This window comes from Hyperolius riggenbachi, chromosome 9, assembly GCF_040937935.1.
Source record: "Hyperolius riggenbachi isolate aHypRig1 chromosome 9, aHypRig1.pri, whole genome shotgun sequence".
Taxonomy (NCBI): domain Eukaryota; kingdom Metazoa; phylum Chordata; class Amphibia; order Anura; family Hyperoliidae; genus Hyperolius; species Hyperolius riggenbachi.
This window is the reverse complement of record NC_090654.1, coordinates 186,418,063-186,442,974: the sequence shown is the minus strand read 5'-3', so window position 1 is coordinate 186,442,974 and position 24,912 is coordinate 186,418,063. Positions and strand designations below refer to the sequence as shown.

Genomic DNA, 24,912 nt, shown 5'->3' with positions numbered 1-24,912 from the left:
AATCTGGGTATTTGGTAAGCTGTGTACTGCTGCTATGGTTTCCAGCAAGCTTCCTATAAATTTCTAGCAGTTGCAGACAGAGGTGGATGGAATACAAAGAAATGTTGCTATCAGTGGCGTAGCTAAGGAGCTGTGGGTTCCGATGCAAGTTTTACAATGGGGCCCCCCAAGCACTCTATACATAACAATTGATACGGTGAACTAAAACCTGACAATGGCATCTACAGTGTCAAAGGTGCAAGAAGGGGATGGGGAACAGTTTGTAAGGCCCAGTGCACACCGAGCGTTTTTTGATGCGATCCTGCACGTTTGCGGTTTGCAGAAGCGTTTCTGCATCAATGTAAAGGAGAGGAAAAACGCAAACCGCTCTGAAAAACGCTACTTCAGAGCGGTTTGCCAGGCGTTTTTGTTACAGAAGCTGTTCAGTACAGCTTTTTCTGTAACAATTTGTGTAATCTGCTACACAAAAATGCAGCCAACACCGCTAGGCATGTTTAGAAATCCGCTCTAAACATGCCTAGAATCGCTCTGAAATCTGCTCCCAAAACCGCTAGCGTTTTGCAGATCTGCTAGCGGTTTTGGTGTGCACTGGGCCTTAATGATTACCACTATTCAAAGTATCTATAGAAGTGATTATTATGAGCACAGGTCCAATAGAGAGCTAAAACTGTAGTTGAGGGAGGGCCCTTCGGGGCCCCTCTGGCCCAAGGGCCCCGATTCGGTCGCAACCTCTGCAACCCCTATTACTACGCCCCTGGTTTCTATCTTGAATTGTGGTTACAGAGGAGGTGAATTTGGAAAGCTGGAAGCTGACTGGCAAATACATGAATGCAAAATACTATATATGATCTCTGCCACTGAGGGGATGTACACTTGCAGTCATTTTTACAGGACACCCACTCCTAGGGAGAGTAGCAGCAATGCTGAACTTTCTCCATTTATAGACAATTTGTCTTAGTGTGAACTGATGAACTGCAAGGCTTTTGGAGATTTATAACCTTTTCCAGCTTTATGCAAATCAACAATTCTTAATTGTAGCTCTTCTGAGAGCTCTTTTGTGCGAGGCATCGTTTCACATCAGGCAATGCTTCTTGGGAAAAGCAAACCAAAAACTGGTGTGTGTTTTGGGCAAGGCAGCTGTAACCAACACCTCCAATCGCTTCTCATTGATTGGATTCCAGCTGACTGGCACCTCACTTCAATTAGCTCTTGGAGATGTTTTTAGTCTAGAGGTTCACATACTATTTCCAACTGCACTGTGAATGTTTACATGGTGTGTTCAATAAAAACAAGAAAACATTTATTTGTGTGGTATTAGTTTAAGCAGACGGTGATTGTCTATTGTTGTGACTTAGATAAAGATCAGATTACATTTTATGACCAATTTGTGCAGAAATCCATATAGTTCCAAAGGGTTCACAAACTTTTTCTTGCTACTGTATGTAATAATGTAATGGCATCAATTACAATATGACTAGAATTGTGATGATATACTTTATGTTATAATATTTTTTTTTACTAAACCATTTTGGAATCCCTCTGCAGTGCCTTACGGAAAGCTGAGTGTTGTCAGCTGCAGGGTGATGCACTTTGCTTGGTTTTTGGCATATTGGGCAATTGGTGGTTATCGTATTGCATTGAGAATTGTGAAGTGGTATGATCAGATCTGAGCAGGTTTCTTCCAGAATGCTTATAGGAAACATGAGGGGAGCTGTGCTTTGTTTGGTCCACCCAGCTGGTATTTCTTTCATTGAGCTTTGTTGGAGGGATGCGTATATTACCTCTATGTGTGTCTAGCTTAGAAGGCTGCTGAAGAAAGGAGGGGTGAGTATTTTCCATTCAGTAATGACTTCTCATTCCCTGTAAAAACAAGGCCCAAAGGTAACCTGAAGAACTAATAATGGTATAACTATTGATGATGATGTTATCCATTCAGTCATATCCGACTCTTGGCGATTTTATGGGTTAACTCTCTCCATGCTGTTCGATCTTGTTTCCACCAGTTGCCTTAAAGAGACACTGAAGCGAAAAAAAATTATGCTATAATGAATTGGTTGTGTAATACGGATAATTACTAGAATTTTAGTAGCAAAGAAAATATTCTATTATTTTTATTTTCAGATATTATATAATGTTTTTATAACATTGCATCATTCTCTAATATTTGCAGTTTAGACACTATTCAGCAGTCTAAATGGGTTCAAAAGTTCACTAGTCTGCTCTGGAGAATCTTCCCTGCAGAGGGAAAAAAAGATATTGTCTTTTAAAGCTTATTATCTCAAGTGTCTGGCAGAGTTCTCTGCGACTTTGAAAGTCGTGGAGCTCAATGACTAATTTGCACAGATAACAACTGGAGTTTCTTAGCTCTTCCTTTACTGGAAGCAATATTAAGCTCAATCTACACGATACGATTTTTTGTGCGATTTGATTACGATTCTATTTACGATCCGATTAAATCAGACATGTCCGGTTGGGATTCGATTCGCGATCGCAAAACAATGGCAAATCGAATTGAATCGAATCCCGGACATGTCTGATTTCATCGGATCGTAAATAGAATCGTAATTGAATCGCACAAAGAAGCGTATCGTGTAGATGGGGCTTTAGACTTATATCTCTGCTGCTAATGTGTTTTTTGTTTGTTTGTTTGTTTTTAGCTGTACTACACATACAAATCATTATATCATAATTTTTATTTTCACTTCAGTGTCTCTTTAAGCTCAACCCTGTGTCGGCTTTGATGGTGTCAAGCCAATGCATTCTCTGGTGGACTTAATGGTATAACTACTTTGATATAAACCCTTTTCACTTTGATATAAACCCTTTTCACCTTACACAGCTTCAACAGCATCACAGAAACTGGGATTACCATGAAGACAATATCTTCTGGGAACATGGCTAATATTGATCTGATTGAGGAACTGCCAATAGGGACAACAGTAAATATCTGTTCAGGCTCTGATGCTGACCTGATGAATGACCTCACTTTCTATCTGGACCCCGGGAATCCCTACTTCACCATTAACAGAGGTGATGGCATTAAATCTTTTATTCTATTTGTGTTTGAGGAATTTTTATATAAAGTGACTACGTCTACAACTACCTTCAGCTGTCAATACACCATGGCCCATATACAATTAACGTTTTCTCTTGAGTTTTCCCCCAGGTCATATATTTACACTTTGTCAATGAAATGCCTTCTAAACTTCCAGCAAACGAGATAAATACTCAAAATATTTTTAACAGTAATTTTACACCTACTTTTTGGTACTTTACCAAATGTTAAGTGATAAAAAGGTATTTTAAAAATAAGTTGAAAAATAATAATTGATAATTTTCATTTAGAGTCATTTGCAGAGAGAGTTTATTGACTGGTCCAACACTAAACAACTTGCATATGAGTATGTCATTTCGTACCTACAGAGATTGGAACTGTGATCATAATGTTCAAGATGGACAGTGAGGCTTTCGGGTTTGTGAATATTCAGTCCTACACTGTAAAAGTGTGCGACCGGGACAATAAGTGTGCAGCAATCCAAGTCACAGCAACTATCCTGCCAATTAACGACAACCCCCCCTTCTGTGAACCCTACCTGTACAGGTGAGGAGTGGGAAAGCATGACATATGGAATATGCCGGACTGCTAGAAAAACATGGAAGTGTTTATTGTATTACATTTTATATTGCTTCTTTCAATATTGTCCTGTTAACGTGTACTGGAAAAGGGGCTTTATTAATCTCCAAAACATGTCCAATATTGGAAAGGTGTACCACAAAACATAACTAGCATTATACATTATATAGTTTTTTTTGTAAAGGACCATCATTGCCTAAAATTGTAAAATTTAAAATACATGCATATAAAATATAGATTTCTTTGAGAGTGAAATGCACTATAAATAACTTTCTTCCTATTTTGCTGTCACTTACAGATTTGACAGTTTTTTTATTTTCTAGAAAATGTATTCATTTTGTAGAATACAGAATACACAAGTATATAAGCGCTTTACAATAAAGTACAGGTGAGACCAAACAATACACCAGATCAACTCAGGTGGAGCGCTATCAGTAATAAAAAGTGAATCCAGAAAAAGCAGATAAGCGCTCAAATAGTCCAGTCCTACAATAACACTGGAGACACCCCTTGTAGTCTCAGCTGAACATGCAGATGTATTTAAGATGACATCCAGGGTAAGGGACACATAGGTATCTCCCCCCAAATTATAACGACTCACCAGATGGTGCGGCCTGCAGGGCCCGTCTGCGCAGCAGGGGTATTGGCCACCCCTCAGCCTCTCTGGCAAGTCTCCACAGCTGAGTCCTTAGATGGATGAACCTGGGTACTATAGAGCTGCCCCTCCAGCATAACACGACGGATGTCTCCTGCAATCACCTCTTCATTTTGTAGAATACAGACTAACCAGCAAGCTCATGGTGAACCAGAACTCATGGGATTGTGTAAAGGGCTACAATGGTCCTAAAAGCCAACTTAGGGCTGGTGCACACCAGAGCGGTTCTAGAGCGTTTTTAAAAACGCTTGCAGGGGGAAAAACGCTTGGCTAATGAAAGTGAATGGGCTGGTGCACACCAGAGCAGTTCGTTTTTTGACAAACGCAAACTCGGGGGCTGCAGCATTTTAGATTTCTGAGGCGTTTCTGCCTCAATGTTAAAGTAGAGGAAAGTGGAAAACGGCTCTGAAAAACGCTAGATCAGAGCGGCTTTCCAGGTGTTTTTGTTACAGAAGCTGTTCAGTAACAGCTTTACTGTAACACTATTTGAAATCTGCTACACAAAAATGCTGCAAAAAACGCTAGAGAAAACCTCTCTATACATGCCTGGAATCACTCTGAAAATTTGCTTCAAAAACCTCTAGCGTTTTGCGGATCTGCTAGAGGTTTTTGGTGTGCACTGGGCCTTACTAAAATGCTGTGGAAAACAAAGTTTGCTTTCTTAAAACAGAAAGAAGAGAGCCAAATTAATCCATGTTCCCAAAGTACAGTTTATCTGCTCTGAAAGCTGCCATTGCAACTTATTGCATAGCTGCTTTAATTATATATTATAATGTATCTAGTGATCACTTCTACAACAGAGAGAGAGCTCATTTTCAACACAACTAGGAATGTATACTAATTGTAGCAGAGAAAGGAATGAAAACAAAATATAATGTTATCACCTCTTCAGATGTGGCAGCAAGCTTTCCATTGAAGAAGAGAGAGCTGTATTTAACTGTTTGAATGCTGTTCTTCTACAATTTTTTTTGTGGTAGTAGATTTTATGCTGTAAATAATCTTTTAGCGCAAAGAAGAAATGCTGAGTTTCATACCACTTTAACTTTTCCTACCCCATTGCTTACCTTAACCATCCCTTCCGATGGTAAAAAATACAAAACAAGACAAAAAAATGTAAGAAAAAAACAATAAAAAATAGATTTTTTTTAGGCGCCACCATAGGGGCCCAATTAATTTATCGGTAAGGAGAGGACATATGTGCACCTGCTGTGGACGCTAAATATCGGGAGTCGGCACTGCGAACGCCCAAATTTCCCTTCCTTACCAATAAATTCAATGGGCCCCTACCAGGGGCGTAGCAATCGCCATAGCAACCATAGCGTTGCTATGGGGCCCGCCCGAGCCCTACGTCACTGGGGGCCTGCAGCAGGATGCCCCGCTAGGTGCTGGAGGGGTCGCAGCGTGAGGGGAGAGCTTGGTGGCACGTCAGTGGGGAGGGAGGACGCCCCCCCCCCCCTCCCTCACCTCGGGCTCTCCCCTCCAGCATTAAATAGTCTATATGCAGGCGGCGGGGCAGCGGCGGCAGATACATACCTTCCGTGCGCTCCACGGATGCGTCTCTCTCTAGCCTCTGACGCGACTTTTGGGAGAGCGCAGAGGGGAGAGCCCGAGGTGAGGGGGGCCCTTCCTCCCTCCCCACCGACGTGCCACCAAGCTCTTCCCTCATGCTGTGACCCCTCTAGACCCCAAAAACCTCCCTGAGTGGGCCCGGGGGAGGGGGGCCTAACCTAGGGGGTGCCGCCTGTCACTCACTACCTAACTGGGGGGCGCCTGTCACTCACTACCTAACTGGGGGTCCCTGTCACTCACAACCTAACCTGAGGGGTGCCTGTCACTCACTACCTAACCTGGGGGTCCCTGTCACTCACTACCTAACCTGGGGGGCCCCTGTCACTCACAACCTAACCTGGGGGGCCCCTGTAATTCACAACCTAACCTGGGGGGCGCCTGTCACTCACTACCTAACCTGGGGGTCCATGTCACTCACAACCTAACCTGGGGGGCGCCTGTCACTCACTACCTAACCTGGGGGTCCCTGTCACTCACTACCTAAACTGGGGGCTCCTGTCACTACATACACTGGGGGGTCACTGTCACTAACTGAACTGGGGGGCACCTGTCACTACTTACACTGGGGGGCTCCTGTCACTGCCTGAACTGGGGGGCTCCTGTCACTGCCTGAACTGGGGGGCTCCTGTCACTGCCTGAACTGGGGGGCTCCTTTCACTACCTTAACTGGGGGGCTCCTGTCACTACCTAAACTGGGGGACTCCTGGCGCTACCTTAACTAGGGGGCACCTGTCACTACCTAAACTATCCAGGCCAGCCAGCCCAGCATCACCATCAGCCAACCAGCCCAGAATCACTGTCAAAAGGGCCACCGCATCACCACCAGTCAGGCCAGCATTTACTTCAACCAGTCAAGCACAGCCCAGCATCACCGCCAGCCAGCCACAGCATCGTCCACAGCATCACCGCCAGCCAACCCGCCACAGCATCACCGCCAACCCAGCCACAGCATCGGCCACAGCATCACCACCAGCCAACCCGCCACAGCATCACCGCCAGCCAGGCCACAGCATCACCACCAGCCAGGCCACAGCATCACTGCCAGGCCTTTCAGCCCACACATCATCCCCAATCCAGCCAAACACAGTATTGCCAGGCACAGCAGCCAGTACAGGAGAAGTCAGGTGAGAGGTGTCTACCATATTAAGGGGGAATTCTGCCTATTTATGTTAAATGCTGTCTATTTATGTGCCTCATGACTGCTGAATTTGTCTTGTTGGGGGCCTCATGATTGCTGAATGTGTTTTGTTGGGGGCCTCACGATTGCTGAATTTGTCATGTTGGGGGCCTCATGATTGCTGAATTTGTCTTGATAGGGGCCTCATGATTGCTGAATTTGTCTTGTTGGGGACCTCATGATTTGTTGGGGGCCTCATGATTGCTGAATTTGTCTTGTTGGGGGCCTCACGATTGCTGAATTTGTCTTGATAGGGGCCTCATGATTGCTGAATTTGTCTTGTTGGGGGTCACATGATTGCTAACTGCGAGACTATAGGAAAAGCTGAATCATCATCATATGAGACAATAGCATTAAACCTGCTTTTTTAGCTTTTTAAAACAGAAAATAAAACTGGGAGGTTCTAAAAAGAATGAATATATTTTTCAGTAGAAGGATGGATGAAATTGTTTATCTTCACAGTTTATTTTCAACTTGGATTTTCCATAATGTTCATGTATGAGTTAAAACGTTTGTACAGTATTTAGTTTAAATTGCTGTTGCCACAAGGGGGCCCTGTGATTTCTAGTTACGCCCCTGACTACCTAAACTGGGGACACCTATAGACCTGGCTACTTATACTGTACTTAGAGGGGTGTGGGAATGTTGAGGTGGAGGGTCCTGGAGGAATGTTTGGGCGGGAGGTCTGAGGTACGTGGGGTTGGAAGGTTGTGTGTGTGGGGGGTGGGGGGGGCATAACATTTTTTTTGCTATGGGGCCCAGTCATTTCTAGCTACACCCCTAGCCCCTATAGCAGTGCCCAAACTTCCATCGATAGGAGATGCCCAAATGTCCTGCTTCCGTCTGGAGAGTCTATATATCATCCAGGTAATTATATCTGTTAATTTTTTCCCCCTCAGTCAGGTAAACTTTAACCATAATCTAAATTATACACGTGAAACACCAGCATTAAAGTATACATTTTTAATTGGCTATTGTTTTATTTATGAAAAATAGCATCATGTACATGTTTATAGAACACAATCTTGGTGTCAGTAAAGAACACCTGTATTTTTTTTTAATTCTGTTAAATATATATCTAAAAGGTATGTAAACAATCAGAATCTAGCCAGAACCTTTTTGTTTGCCATAGTTATCATGCCATCCATGGCTATTCCTGTTTTATTTGATCCATTTGCTACTGTTTTCACTTTTAATGTATAATCACTGAGTAACATATCTGCTCTGAAGTTTTTCAAGCCCAGAAAAGATTCAACAAGACACAGTTGTTGCAACGTTGAATTGTCACGACTCTGATATTCCCCCGGATGTCTTGACATATCTTCCTAGCAACGGCCCAGTCGGTGCAGGCAAATTATTCCAGCAAATGGCAGATTCGCGCATTATAAAGGTGAGATTGCTTTCAAAGAATGATGTGTCAAATGTGTTTTAAAGATCACTATTACAACTCTTCTTACTGCATCCATTTCAGTGGAATATTTTTAATTTCCTTAAAGGATAAGGGTTCTTGTAAATAAATTAAATCATCCTTAATTTGTTCAATTATAATGCATACCTGATTTGTCTCCACTGATGAGCCCCAAGTCTCCTATAGTTTGCAAATACTTCCATTGCACAGCAGGATGGGGTGCATTCACTAATACATTGGCAAACAGAGCATGTCAAATTCATTGAGTTGTGTAAACTATATAACGTGTGTTGCGTAGATAGTGTAGCTAGCCTTAGGGCAGGTTCACAATGTGCACTGAATCACATTCGCTATTGCGATTTGGCAGGCAAAATCTTGCGTTTTACCGAGATTGGCGCATGTGATTTCCATTCAATAGAACGAGAATCACAGCACAATCGTCACCAAAGTGCTGCAAACTGCTGCATCCAGTGCATGCAGCACTTTTGCGATTTGTTCAAATTGCAAACTCTGCAGTGAGATCCATAGGGATACATAGCAGCAGTGCTTTGCTTATCATCAGCTATCAGCAAAGTGCTGCAAAAGTGACAAGTGTGAACCAGCCCTTATACACACAATGTTTATATTGCTTGTTTAATGTCAGTGTCAATGTTAATAGCTGACTTGGTCAGCATTAGCCAGCCAGTATCACACATTACACAAGCCATGTATACATTGTGAGTATTACGTGAGTTACACTATTCACATAATGCTTTTACATAGTTTGCATAACTCCTGGTAAACTTTATGTGCACTGTCTTGGCATGTAAAGATTAATGTAAATTAGTGCATAGTCCAAGGGTGGATTCAGGGCCGGCCCGCCCATGAGGCGGGGTGAAACGTTTGCCTCAGGCGGCGCTTCTGAGGGGGCGGCACCCGCCCGTCCGTGGGTGTGGAGTGCCGCCCGAGCTGGAGGTAATAGCGGGCAGGAAGGGGGTATTGGGGCTAGCGGCGGGGAGGGGGGTCGGACCCCCCCCCCCTCCCTCGCCTGGGTCCCCCGTCCTCCGCTCCCCTCCAGCTTGTTATGCGCGCTGGCTGGCTGGCTGTGGCTGTAAGAGGCAACGGGCGGGGATCACTCACTTCTTCCTCGTTCCAACGTGCGCTCCACTGACGTCACTTCCTGCGGCGTAGCAGGAAGTGACGTCAGTGGAGCGCAGGCTGAACGAGGAAGAGGTGAGTGATCCCCGCCCGTTGCCTCTTACAGCCACAGCCAGCCAGCCAGCACGCATAACAAGCTGGAGGGGAGCGGAGGACGGGGGACCCAGGCGAGGGAGGGGGGGGGTCCGACCCCCCTCCCCGCCGCTAGCCCCAGTACCCCCTTCCTGCCCGCTATTACCTCCAGCTCGGGCGGCCCCCCCACACCCACGGGGGGGGGGGGGGGGGGGCGCAGCGGCGATTTCTTTAAAGTTTGCCTCAGGCGGCAAATGGTCTAGGGCCGGGCCTGGGTGGATTTATTATTTTTCCACCCAGGCCAGCTTTCTTGTGCCTTCATCTCCATGAGCCAAAGCCACCCTTCTATTCCACGTGCAGCCCCTCCTCCAGATTTCACTCTCATGTGCAGAAGATCCTCTCTTTCATGCTCAGTTCCCTTGTGCAGTTGCTCCCTTCTCCTGTGTATTGCTCCCCTTTTGCAGCCTCATTTTCCATTTGTAGTCTCCTCTCCCATATGTGGCAACCACTATTTCATGTCTAGCACTTCCTTTGAAGACCAGGAGCCCAAGGCCCATGCCTTTGTGGCCTTTCCAGAAATCCGCCCCACACCCCAATGTTCAGTGTTCAGCTCTAATGTCTCTGCACTCTTCCAGTTTTCCTGTACCTCTCCTTGCACTCCTTTACCCCATTACTGTGTGGATAGCTTACACATATCTGTAATCTGTAGTGAGGTCTGATAGTTGTTCTCTGTGTACAACCTTCCTTCCGAGTGGCATAGCTAAAAAGTTGTTGGCCCCAGTGCAAGTTTTACATTGGACCCCCAAGCACTCTATACATAACAATTGGTACCAAAACCTGACAAGGACAACCACAGTGTCAGAGGTGCAAAAAGGGGATGGGAAACTGTTTGTTAATGATTACCACTATTCAAAGCATCTACAGAAGTGCTTATTACCAGCTTAGATGGGACAAATAAAGAGCTAATACTGTGGTTGAGGGTGGGTCCCTGAGGGCCCCTCTGGCCCAAGGGCCCCAGTGCGGTCACAACCTCTGCACCTCCTATTGCTACACCACTGCTCCTTCCTTTGTTTTTGCTAATATCATCTATCATAGAAGCAAGTGCCGCATGACCCCTCCTCCTCCTTTGTATGAGACTTATATTTGATTCAATAAAAAATTTCAGCTTAAGAGAGTCAAATATTAGAGTTGACTTATACTGGAGGTTGACTTATGTTTGAGGATACTGTATATGGTACTCCTCTCACTTTGGCATATTTGCGCACTGATTTGTACTGTAATAAGTTTAAATGTATTAATATTTTATTTGAAAAGAAAACCTTAAGCGTGTTTTATTGTTTCCTAGGTAAATGAGGATTTGGTGTATGATGATGATCAAGTGACAACATACGAGATGACGATGTCAGTATCAGACTCACCAGACACAACACATACAGGTTAGCTTATCTTTATTCATTTTAATGGGGTTTATTTATTTAATATAACTGTACAGTTGGAAACTCACGATCCAGACACTGGATGGAACCGTTGAAGATGAGGAGGGTGGAGTACAGCCGGACCAAGAAGCAGAGGCAGCCGCTAGTTGGGTCACAGTTAGAAGGGGTAGGGGAAAAAGTGGCAGGGAGGCTAGTCCCGAGTTGTCCCTCACTAATAAGTATGCTTGTTTGCGTAATATTGGGGAGGATGATTCAGGAGTAGCAATGCTGCAGCAGGATGTGCTCCTTAGCAACCAAGGGGCAGACTGCTGTAACGAGAAAGGGAATAGGAGTGCAGCTAAGGCTAGACAGGTACTGGTGGTAGGGGATTCAATTATTAGGCGCACAGATAGGGTAATCTGTCGAAGAAACCGCGAATGCCGTACAGTCTGTTGCCTCCCGGGTGCTCGGGTTCGGCATGTAGCGGAAAGAATTGACAGATTACTGGGTGGGGCTGGGGAAGACCCGGCTGTCATGGTACACATTGGCACCAATGACAAAGTTAGTGGGAGATGGAAGGTCCTCAAAAATGATTTTCAGGTACTTGGAGATAAACTTAAAGCAAGGACCTCCAAGGTGGTGTTTTCTGAAATACTGCCAGTGCCACGTGCTACATCTGAGAGACAGAGGGAGCTTAGGGAGTTAAATAAGTGGCTGAGAAATTGGTGTAGGAAGGAAGGGTTTGGGTTCCTGGAGAACTGGGCAGACTTTGCAGTCGGCTACAGGTTCTACAGCAGGGATGGGCTGCACCTTAATGGGGAGGGTGCAGCTGCATTGGGGGAGAAGATGGCTAAACGGTTGGAGGAGATTTTAAACTAGGATCTGGGGGGAGGCGGGAGGATAAAGTCTCAATACGTAGACAAGATGAGGTAAAAAGACAGTGGGAACCTATCATTATGGAGGGTGGAGAGGGGGGTGGGGACAGTGTAAAGATTAAGGAGGTTGGTAAAAATTCAAGTAGCCCATTTCATGTAAACAAAATTGGTAAATGTGGTGGTAAAAATATAAAGTGCATGGTAACCAATGCTCGGAGCCTTGCAAATAAAATAGACGAACTAGAGTTCATTCTGAATGACAAAGGCTATGACATTGTGGGAATAACCGAGACATGGATGGATGAAAGCCATGACTGGATAGCTAATTTAAAAGGATACAATGTGTTTAGGAGGGATAGAACAGGTAAAAAAGGTGGAGGGGTTTGTCTCTTTGTTAAGAATTCTCTTACAGCTGTCCTCAACGATGAGATGGAGGAAGATTGCGAAGATGTGGAGTCCGTTTGGGTAAATATTCATGGTGGAAATAAAAGTTGCCAATTGCTTATTGGGGTATGCTACAGGCCACCTCTTATTAATGAAGCTGCAGAACTGCGATTACTACAGCAGATTGAAAAAGCTACAGGTAAAAATGAGGTCATAATTATGGGCGACTTCAACTTTCCAGACATTGACTGGAGTATTGAGGCTACCCACTCTGGTAAAAGCAGCAGATTTCTGGCAGCACTACAGGACAATTACTTGACTCAAATGGTAACTGAACCAACTAGGGGGAATGCGTTACTGGATCTGATCATTTCTAATAGACCAGATAATGTATCAAATGTGCAGGTTCAAGAACATTTGGGAAATAGTGATCACAACATGATAACGTTTGATCTGGTGACTGATAGGCCACGGGCAGCGGGACCACTAAAACTATGAATTTTAGAAAAGCAAAGTTCATTCAAATTAGGCAGGCACTAAGTTTAGTGAACTGGGATAATGTACTACAAGGGGAAGACACTGAAGGGAAATGGCAAGCTTTTAAACTTATACTCAATCAATACTGTAGTATGTATATCCCATATGGAAACAAAATGTCTAGGAATAAAAAAAGGCCTCTATGGATGAATAGAAAGGTTAAAGATAAAATGAAGAGGAAAAAGAATGCCTATAAGGTCTTAAAACAGGAGGGGACCGAGGCTGCACTAAGCAATTATAAGGAGTGCAATAAAAATTGTAAAAAAGAAATTAGGCAGGCAAAGATTGAAGCTGAAAAACAAATCGCTAAGGATATCAAATCTAACCCAAAAAAGTTTTACAAGTACATTAACTCTAAAAAAAGAAAGGTTGACTGTATAGGACTCCTAAAGGATGAGGATGGGAACTCAATGGTGGATGACCAAGGTAAGGCAGAGTTATTAAATGCGTTCTTTGCTTCTGTCTTCACAAAAGAAACAGCACTGTTGCAAACTACAGAGGCGGAAGAGTCTCAATCTTCTAACTGTAATATTAAATACTTAACGCAGGAAGAAGTGAAGGCAAGACTAAATAAATTAAAAATAGACAAGGCACCTGGCCCGGATGGCATGCATCCTCGGGTCCTAAGGGAATTAAGTTCAGTTATAGATAAACCCCTTTATCTTATCTTTTGTGACTCTCTTGCAACTGTCAGAGTCCCAGTGGATTGGCGTACAGCCCACGTTTTCCCATTATTTAAGAAGGGCAAAAAATCTGATCCAGGAAATTATAGACCTGTAAGTTTAACATCAGTTGCATGCAAACTATTTGAGGGGTTACTAAGAGATACTATACATGACTTCATAGTAGAAAATAATCTTATTTCTCAGCATCAACATGGGTTTACTAAAGACAGGTCCTGTTTGACTAACATGCTCAGCTTTTATGAGGTAGTGAATGCTAATATGGATATTGGGAATGCTGTAGATGTGATATACTTGGACTTTGCAAAGGCCTTCGACACTGTTCCCCACAAAAGTCTGGTGCAAAAGTTGAGGATGCAAGGACTGGGGAAGAGTCTGTGTTCATGGATAGGGAACTGGCTAATGGACAGAAAACAAAGAGTTGTGGTCAATGGATCGTACTCAAAATGGGAGACTGTTAGCAGTGGGGTCCCACAGGGGTCTGTTCTGGGTCCAGTGCTCTTCAATTTATTTATTAATGACCTAGTAGATGCAGTAGTGAGCAATGTTGCTATTTTTGCAGATGATACAAAATTGTGCAGAATCATCAACTCTCAGGAAGATAGTGTCATATTGCAACAGGATCTGGATAGGATGGCTATATGGGCACATACATGGCAGATGAAATTCAATGTTGACAAATGTAAGGTCATGCATTTTGGACGTACTAATGGTCTAGCACCATACAAAATAAATGGGATACAGTTGGGGACATCAAACTTGGAGAAGGACTTGGGAGTACTCATTGACAACAAGTTAAATAATCGTACTCAATGCCAAGCAGCTGCAGCTAAAGCTAACAAAATTTTGGGATGCATTAAAAGGGAAATAAAAACTCGAGATGCTAGCATAATATTGCCCCTGTTTAACTCTCTAGTAAGGCCACATCTGGAATATGGAATTCAGTTCTGGGCACCACATTACAAAAAAGATATTGCAGTTTTAGAGCAGGTGCAGAGACGAGCAACAAAATTGATGCGTGGGATGGAAGGTCTCACTTATCGAGAAAGGTTAGATAAACTGGGTTTATTTAGTCTAGAGAAAAGACGCATTAGAGGGATCTAATTAACATGTATAAATACATCAGAGGGCAATATAATACCTTGGCGGATGAGCTTTTTGTCCCTAGGCCTTCTCAAAGGACTAGAGGACATGATCTGCGCATGGAGGAAAAACGTTTTAGCCATTTATTTAGGAAAGGGTTCTTTACAGTTAAAGTGATTAAGATGTGGAATGCATTGCCACAGGAAGTCGTTATGGCAAACTCTATACCTGCATTTAAAGGGGTCTTAGATGCTTTCCTTGCGTTGAAAGACATCCATGGCTACAATTACTAGGTAATGTCTAATGATGTTGATCCAGGGATTTTATCTGATTGCCATCTGGAGTCGGGAAGGAATTTTTCCCTTTAGGGGCTAATTGGACCATGCCTTGTAAGGGTTTTTTCGCCTTCCTCTGGATCAACAGGGATATGTGAGGGAGCAGGCTGGTGTTGTACTTTATACTGGTTGAACTCGATGGACGTATGTCTTTTTTCAACCAAAATAACTATGTAACTATGTAACTATGTAACTATGTAACAGTATAAAAAATAGTAATAATTATAAATATGCCAGATCAACCACTGATTATCCTCCGATCAAAAATTGTTTACAAACACATTACAAACACATTACAAACGCATTAATGTCAGTCTGTACCGCATCAGATCAATTGGGCGTTGCGATCAGCAGGCATCTAGTAGATTTTCAATAATCGGATGCCCAACCGGTCATTTGAGCGCCCAATGCGGCTCTTATTGCTTATCCCAGTCTAATACAACCCTTTCACCGTGTGTGTGTGTGTGTGTGTGTGTGTGTGTGTGTGTGTGTGTGCGTGCGTGCGTGCGTGCGTGCGTGCGTGCGTGCGTGCGTGTGTGTGTTGGGGTAGGGGTAATTGCTGAAGATATGATTCACTGACGTAAGTCTATGGAAGAGAGGACAAGAAGTAGGGATAATAAAAATTGCACCCTGCAAAAAGAAAACACAGAAACAACAGGAGCCCAAATGCTGCAGTATGTCACAGTACCAGAAGTTTATAAAATGTGCGGATGGATTATACTCACAAAGGTGGGTTGTAGAAGGGCCACTAGAAGCAGGTGAAGATGTATAACCCCGACTCCACTCGAGTGACCAGGCGAAGCTGGTATTGATCACACTCTTGGTAAAAAGAAAGTCTCAAATGACATAAATTGGTCAAAGAGGGATGATCCCCCTCCGAAAGGAGGGTGAAGGCACAGGATAAAGGGGAAAGAGGCGCCCAGAGAAGATAAAATGCGTTAAAAGCAAATAAAATGAAAAAAAAAGTGAGGTGGCTTACCTCATTGAAGACAAATTCACATATTAATAGAATTTGAATTTAATAGAATGCACTGGCAACGCATTTTGTGGGTGCATACCCGCTTCCCCAGGCCAAATAGCAGTGCCTAATAGTGCTTGTAGCCACAAATAAGGCAACTGTTTAGAATGCAGCCTTAAAAAAAAATCAGTTCTTAAACAGACAATAAAAAGATGACACTCTCTTTTCTATGTTACTAATGTTCTAGTAACCATTGGTACCACACTTATGTCATTAATTTATTTTCAGTTCAGGTTTGCTTTAGGGCTTGTTTCCACTGTTGCGACGCGATTTCGCCGGCATTCCGACGCTTGTAAAAACGCATGCGGATGCGTTTCCGCATGCGTTTTTACCCGCGATTTCGCGTGCGATTTCGCATGGCAGGGTGCCATGCGAAATTAACCATGACACTGCCAGGGCAAAATAAAATTGAAAAAGGTGCGAAATCGCGGGTAAAAACGCATGTTTATTATTAAATACATTAGCGGCGATTCGCATGCATTCCACTCGCAGGCGAATTCGTTGGCTCTTTTGTGCGTTTTTTTACCGCTGAAAAAAACGCACCTCAACAACGCTACAGTGGAAACAGGCCCATCCACTTTCATTACATGTGCGAATCTGCATGCGTTGGACGCATGCAGATTCGCGATAGTGGAAACGAGCCCTAATACTTTAAGCCATAATCCTAAATAAGCATGCAAGTCAAATGTTTCTGACTGAAGCCTGGATGGATTTTCTGCATGCTTGTTCCAGGTGTGAGATTGAGAATCTGCTGAAGCCAGAAAGATCAGCAGAATGGTGCTGTTTAAAAGGAAATACATATGACACCCTCCATATCCCTCTAACTTCAAGTGTCCTTTAAGTACAAATCTTTTACTGAAATTAAGCAACCATCCTGTGCTGATAATGAGAATATTTTGGTTTCTATGAATTATGCTGCGAGATGTATACTAGATGGTCACAGCTGATTTTATAATTGCACTCTCCTTCACTTTCACACCAGCTGTGAACAATCTCTATCCATTCCTTATTTATTTCCATTTTATTTTCAGCAACTGCAACAATTATTGTGTCTGTTACTCCAGTAAACAATTATGATCCAGAGTTTGACCCAGTGACCTATACCTTCACTGTGTATGAAACTGCAAAAGGTAAAAACTGATATTTTATATCTTTAAGCAAAAATCAATGACAGTTCCATCTGGGTAATGTAGCCAGTCTGGCTGTATGTAAATGCAGGAGAATTATAATGCTAATTTTTTTTTTTTTTTAAATCCCTTTTTTTCAATGTACAATTTTAAAGACCAAGTGCAGTTACAAATGTTTTATCAATGTTATGTATGGGACTCAGAGAGCTTGATGCACAAAATCGCAGTAATAATGCCAGGCACAGACAGCACACAGCAATATTATCCTTACTTCTGGCAGCATGTACCTTAAGTTATGCTATTAGCGTGACAAGCAGTACGCGAGTACTGCGACCATTGCTATGGTAACACTTGTTACTAACCAGCGTTAACATTAATATAATTTGTTACCATAGCAACGGTCACTCTACTCGAGCACCGCAGGTTGCACTAATAGTGTAACTCGTGGTACATGCTGCCGTAAGTAAGGGTAGTATTGCCATGCGCATGACAATATTACCCCAGTTTTGTGCATCAAGCCCTGACTTATTTATAAGAGCCATGTTAAAGAGTACCTGAACTGACGTGATACGATGAGTTAATCAAGACCACCTACAGTATACTAGTAAGATTATTTAGAATTTGCCTGTGTTCACTTTTTTTTTTTCATTGCAAGTCAAAACAATTTGGTAGAGCAAACAGTCGTGAAAACACCAAAAGCACAAAGCTAATTATTTATCTTGGTTGGAAGATGAATGAATAAAATTTTGACGCAGTTGCTGTGTTCACATTCAGAGATCTGATTTAAACCTTGAAAGTGAAAATAAGAATATGTAACACCAGGAAAGTTTTATGTATCATTGCTACTACACATAAGTAATTAGCCCATAAGTTTATTTGGAGCTCAGACTTTGCTGGCGTTAAGCACCAGTTATTTTATCTACAATCAAGCTAAAAAGTCCAGTAAGGGATCCAGTATTATGACAGGACTAGGAATTATCATAAATATCTTCTGTTTTAAGAAGGCAAACTACACTGAGCATTGCTTTTTATTAGGAGGGCTTTTCAGTCTCTTAGTCCCCTATGGTATACCTTCCTAGTTGGTTTGGGTCACCCTGAACTGCTTGGGTATTCTGTAGGACCATGAAAGTGTCTGTGAGGTAGAGCACGCCCGACTTGCAGAAGTACTTTTTTTGCTAGGCCTAGTGTGTGTGTGTGTGTGTGTGTGTGTGTGTGTGTGTGTGTGTGTGTGTGTGTGTGTGTGTGTGTGTGTGTGTGTGTGTGTGTGTGTGTGTGTGTGTGTGTGTGTGTGTGTGTGTGTGTGTGTGTGTGTGCGTGTGTGTGTGTGTGTGCTGCCAGTGAAATTCTGGGCGGTGATGATTACTATTCTCCCTCCAAGTCATAGCATTAGAGAAGTAATTTGGTATCCAACAATCTCCAGAACCCCAAATTACTGCTGTGCAGGCCATGCACTGAAGCATTGTTTCTATAGCGGTGCCCAATTCAGGTGCTATGTGGCGTGCACCGTGCACCAAGAAGCCCTGCCTCGGTTTTCATCCCTTGTGATTGATGGCTGTAGATTAAAATAACTTGTAGACAGTATTTTACACCTGCTTTTGTATTGGCAATGGTGCACAGTTTTTCCAGGCAGAATTCAAACATTCTTTTGTCTTTAAATATATTGCCAGTCTCCATGGTTATCTCTTTCTGTATTTACCTCTCAGACTCATTCAGACAGAGTTGGATGGCTAACTTCTCTATATGGCGTTGTTTTCTTATTAGAGGCTACTGTTGTGGGGCAGGTGACAGCAACAGACGCAGATCGGCCAAACTGTGTAACCTACAGGATTCGGGATGGAAGTTCAGATATTATTCATAGATTCTGGATAAACCCCACGTCAGGAATAATTGAATTAGTGACCAACCCGGATTTTGAGACTAAACCTTCATATACAATGACCATTGAAGCAAGTGACTGTGACCCTATCAGTCCTCGCAAGGCCCTTGCAACAGTAAGTGCACTTTTTATTTATGCAGACAGTATTTCAATACAGTCTAATACTGCTCTTATCGTGTTTCCCCAAAAATAAGACAGGGTCATCTATAAATGTTGCTCCAAAAGATGTGTTGGGGCTTATTTTCAGGGGCTGTCCTATTTTTCCATGAACAATAATATACATTTATTCAAATTTAGTCATGTCATCACATTCTGGAACATCATCATAACTCTCCAAAAACTCTGACTTTCATCATGAATTTCTTGATACTCTGTTTCCTTTTTTCATGTACAATAATCTACATTTACAAAGATCCTGGCATTGCCAGCCTTAATTGTTTTGGGTCTCGTAGGGTCTTTTAAGTGGGATCTTTTTGGGCTGTCTGCTTTCCTTGGTGAGGGTCTATCTGGCCTACTGCATTGCCAATCGATTTGACTCTCTACATGCATACCCTAGTTGCCTAGACACTATTTAATTTAGGGCTTATTTTTGGAGTAGAGATTATATTTCAAGCATCCTTGAAATTCCCAGAAAATCATGCTAGCTCTTCTTTTCAGGGAAATAGAGTATGTATAAATGTGTCCTGAATACTGTTTGTTCATGGATCTCCATTGTTATACATTTGGTCTGATTATGTACACATCAATGAACTCAAACATAAAAATTGAACTCAGATACCAAAAAGGGACCCAGCAGGTGTCATCCCACTTAGCCTACAATCAAACCATATGTGATAAAATTAAGCTGAGTTTCTGCTGCAACCATTCTGTTGTTCATGGGTTTTTGAAATGGTCTCTACTTCCCAGGCCAGTGTATGGACAGGTCAGTGAAATGCTCTCCCATATCTGCTCCTGTTTTGATTGTGCATATAGCCCTAAATTTAATTAAGAATACTTCTGGTACGACATAGCAAAAGCTAAAACTATGAAAACAATTTTTTTGAAGATATATGCTCATTTAGAATCTGATACCAGCAGCACATTAGGACAGTGGCTTGTTCATCCTTTAGGACAGTGGCTTGTTCATCCTTGTACAGTGCCAGATTACCCACAAGGTAACTGAAGCAATTGCCTCAGATCCTGTGGGACCATCTGATTGTAAGGGGGTCCACCACGGCCCTTATGGCGACCCGCAGCATGGAGTGGTGAGTGGAGTTTGGAATGCAGACCCTGGAATGGAGTGGTGAGTGGAGTTTGCAGATAGGCACTCACCTCTCCACACTCCAGAATAGCTTCATTACCTCAGCATCCCATTTCCATGGCTTCAGCTGCATAAAGAGAAATGCTACTGGAGCAATAGCTTCCTATGGAGTCACACCTGGGTGTGGCTGCAGCTGTGCACAGATGCAACATGCCATGTTTTTTTGCCACCAGGCAACACCTTCACGTTTGAAACAATGAAGTGCATGGGTTTACACACTTCAGCCACATTCTCCTTAATCTCTCCCTTGTCAGATATCTAGCTTTCAGAGTTAGACAAACATGCAACTGCAATTGTTCCATTAAAGCATATATGAGCCCTACAAAAAATGTTTTTCATGTTTCTTCATGGTTTGTAGACGGAAAAACTTTTGCTAAAGCAAATGGCTATTACTGTATTCCTGCTAACATCATTTCCATGTTCATTTGTTCCCCTTGCAGAACACAAGTCCGACAGATAGTCAAAAAATGTATTTCTTAGAGGAAAGATTTAGTGTCACTACGTTACATAACAACACAACGACCCTACCATCCATTATTACTCACTGCTCTCGCCATTAACATGATATTTTCCTCCAGTTGCCATAGTGATGTCTCCTAGGTAGTAATTGCTGTTTGAATTTCGATTTGCAGATCTCTCCTGTTTTGGCAGTGAGTTGTCTTTCACTATACGAAGCAATCGTGTAAAAATGATTAGCAAGTGGGGTTTTATTTATAAGCAGGAGGGAGCACAGTGGTATTCTCAGGGGATGATTATACACATTGCTGATATCATTACGTAACACAGGGTATTCATAAACAGAGAATGTGTTCAGACATTTTTCTCAAGGAGCCTAAAGATTGTGCAGACAAAAAAAGAAGCTGGTAGTGCATTCTTGCCATGCACTGAGTGTTCCTTGGTAGCTGGTATGGAATGCTGACCACTCACCTGTACAGTGTAAGGATTAAACAAGCTGTTCATAATATGAATTTGTCTGTAAAGGTTCTTATTTATCCAGGTCATGTTGTATATATTTACTTACCTATCATAGTTCTCTTTCATTGGAAGTTGTAGGGGTGTAGAGGGTTCAATATCTTTTTATGTCCTATGCCAAGGTTCTGCTCAGATCTGTTCTCTTTTTTTCACAACTTCCTGTACATTATCTAGTCCCTTCCCTCTAGGTCTCCCTCCAGGTTTTACTCCACTTTTCCTTATTACAAACACTTTTTTAAGACTTCACATTTACACCATTTGCCTAAATCACCTCTGTTGTGCTTGTTCCATACCTTCTTCTATGGGACTACCTATATTTGCATCTCTATAGCCTGTATCCTGCGCCAGGGCTCTTTTGTTGTAGACTCATAGTTCAGTTGGTAAAAATGGTATCAGTAAACAAATCAGTAAACAAACATTTCAGTATTTCACATTTATTTCTTGGTTTGGAAAAAAAATCGGGGAGAATTGTGCAGCAATGCGGAGCCGTGCATTGTGATTCCCACTTGTGTGGCATATGTTGCGGAAGTGGAAACGAGGCCTTAATCTCCTACTACATAGATGTCATAACATTGAACAAAAAAGACTTTATAATTAGCGGACACCCAGGGACGGATCTAGGGGGGGGCAGACGGGTCTCTTGCCCCAGGCGCAGTTTGTTGAATTGTTAAAAAGGCGGCAAAATTTGGATGGGGAATGGCAGTTTAAGCGCCAAAACCTGACCTTTAGGCGCTTAAACTGGATGGGGAATGGCAGTTTAGGTGCCAAAACCTGACCTTTAGGCGCCAAAACATGACCTTGCCCCAGGCGCAAATTGGTCTAGATCCGTCACTGCGGACACCTTATAGCAAACTGTGCACCTGGAATACATTTTTTAAAAACAAACCTCCCCATTCTATCTTGAACCTCCCATTCGTGATAAAATGTACAGTTGGGGGTGGGATGGGGTTTGGGTGAGGATAATTACTCAACTAAGGGGGTCTGCTCCTCTGGCTATGGGTGTTGCCATCCTCTCCATGGACCAACTGCTGCTGTACCACGTTATGAACGTCCTGTGGAATCAGGACCGTTTCTCGGCATTTTGATGCCCTAGGCAAAGCACCCTTCCTCAGCACCACCCCTCTTCCTCACACAATCTTCTGTAAGGAAAGAAGGCATATTAAAAAAATACTGTATCTATAATAAAAACATAAATATATTGTTTGTGTACAGCCTGGTTCCAAATATTGTCCTATAAATGCAGAAGAGTTGCACCAATTATTATAGATCTAAAACAATTACTGTTTATTTAGTGTTTTAATAGTGCCTGCTATATCACTGCTATACTATTAGGAACTCTTTTGTTATTCTAGTGTCAGCAGTGCCCATTTGGGTGTCAAGTCATCATTCATCACTTCCTTAATGGAACCAGCAGTTGTGTATAAGAGTCCCATAAAACTCACTAAGAACTACTCTGTGGTGCCCCTCCTTTTGGTGTCACCCCAGCCATATGCAGACATATTTACCCTTCCGATCCAGCGCTGGTGCCGTACCATCTTCCTCCCTCAGGCTCTTGCAGAAATAGATTGGATTAACCAAACTATATATACTCTACTGTGCAGGCGCTGGCATCTCATGTCTGCGGAGTAGAGGAGACTCTATTGGGCTTGTCCATTTCTGGCAGAGCCCGAGAGGGAAGATGGTTCAGTACCTGCACTTAAAAGGTAAATATGGCCGCATGCTCCGCCGACATGCTTGTCAGCTGATTTTTTGGGGGAGCCAGCGCTAGATAGGGGCTACACAGGAGGACGGGGAAGACCTCATTAGGATTCAGAGGCTTCCCCCTTCGGGGTAAGTACACCTCAGGGGCAATTTTTTTTAAATTACAGATTCTCTTTAATTCCCTGTTCCAAGTGTTTCAATTACACTCAGTTAAACACCTGATTTGGCTACAAAGACTATGTCAACTGCAAAGATCAGCTCAAAAATTCTGACTGTTCCATATGTTCATCTTAAAAAACTCTTCACTTCCTAACACCATTGTAAGTACAAACTAGTACTGAAATCACAGCACTGTGATGTACTCCCCTTTGGTATTAAATTGTTGCAATACTAGTTTGGACATCCAAATGTAATTTTAGCAGCATCAACAGAGACTTTGAACTAGCTCTCTATGGTGATGAACTTGGACAGCACTAAACTAGACAAAGGTGAAGCAATGCGCTGTGCATGTTCAAACGACCCATAAGTCATTGCAAATCTGTTGTATTGCATGAGCTTCATCCATTGTGGTTACTGTGACATCAAACTGCCTTTATGTTTTGATTTACCCTCATGTTTACTACATTTCACTTGCTATCATTTTGTGAATACTAACCTGTGCTTTCCGCTAGGTCACAGTTAATATAATAGAGGAGAATGATGAGGCTCCAGTGTGCAAGCCTTCTAGATACACTGCTGTCATTTATGATAATGTTACTTCTGGAGTAAACATCAACAATTTCAGACTGAGCTGCAAGGACAGAGACTCCAATGACACAAGCATGCGTTTCGAAATAGCATCAGGTGGTTTACACTGAATGGAATCTTTATTGCTTTTATTTTACCCATTTACAGTATTAAGTACCAATATCTTCCACAGTCCTTTACAGAGATCACTGTCATTCACATCACTCACTGGGGCAGATTTATCAAAACCAGTACAATGAAAACATTAGCAAAACTGGTGCATAGATCTAGGCATCAGCTCGGATTTTGCTCCAGTTTTGTTACAATTTTCCTTTTGCTGCTCTTGGTAAATCTGCCCTATTGTCCCTCAAAGAGATGTAAAATCTTATGTCTCTGCAATGGAGATCATAATCCACCTAAACAGAGGGAAGCCTCAGGATCCTATTGAGGCTTCCCTCTCTGCCGTGTTGTCCCCCGTTGCTGAGCGCATCACCCCAGAAGATTAGCGACAATCTTCGCTGCTACTGTGCAGACCCGGTTCCAGAAAAAGAGCTGTGTGGCCCCAATGATAAGGGGGGCCGCACTCTGCAACAGTGGCCTTTTTCAGCAGTGAGGAAAGCCTTGATACGATCCTGAGGCTTCCCTCTTTTAGGGTATTTATTTGGTTTTGATCGCGAGCTTCGGCTTGGGATTACTTTAACCCTTTGGGGACCGGCCGCCTAACTCCCCTTAAAGAGACACTGAAGCAAAAAAAAATAAATGATGATATAATGATTTGTATGTGTAGTACAGCTAAGACAAAAAACATTTGGAGCAGAGACATAAGTCTAATATTGTTTCCAGTTGTTATCTATGCAAATAAGCCATTGAGCTCTGTGACTTTGAAAGTGGTGGAGAGCTCTGACTTCTGATTAGGTTATCTCAACTGTATTGTGTTTTTCTTTTGCAGAAAACCGTTCAGGACAGGTCAAGTTCACTGCCTGTTCTACATAAACTTTTAGAATGCTGAGTAATGTGTAAACTGCAAGTATTAGAGAATGATGCAATGTTATAAAAAAAGCTGTATAACTGAAAATAAAAATATGAGAATATTTTTTTTGCTACTAATGTTCTAGTAATTACCTGCACTACACAACCAATTCATGATATCATAATTTGTTTCTCGCTTCAGTGTCTCTTTAAGGACCAGGCAAATTTGCATGCGGGGGGGGGGGGGGGCGTTTGGGGG

At 42.7% G+C, this 24,912-nt stretch overlaps 1 protein-coding gene across 1 annotated transcript in view; it reads left to right on the top strand.

The window, feature by feature from the left end:
• The window catches only part of LOC137531796 (cadherin-related family member 3-like), an 84,161-nt gene that overhangs the window by 33,835 nt on the left and 25,414 nt on the right, over positions 1 to 24,912 (top strand). The window contains exons 7-13 of the mRNA XM_068251756.1: positions 2,840 to 3,030; positions 3,424 to 3,601; positions 8,266 to 8,425; positions 10,998 to 11,088; positions 17,014 to 17,112; positions 18,871 to 19,100; positions 23,630 to 23,801. Coding sequence (XP_068107857.1) covers positions 2,840 to 3,030; positions 3,424 to 3,601; positions 8,266 to 8,425; positions 10,998 to 11,088; positions 17,014 to 17,112; positions 18,871 to 19,100; positions 23,630 to 23,801 — 1,121 coding nt within the window. The remainder of the gene's footprint in view (positions 1 to 2,839; positions 3,031 to 3,423; positions 3,602 to 8,265; positions 8,426 to 10,997; positions 11,089 to 17,013; positions 17,113 to 18,870; positions 19,101 to 23,629; positions 23,802 to 24,912) is intronic.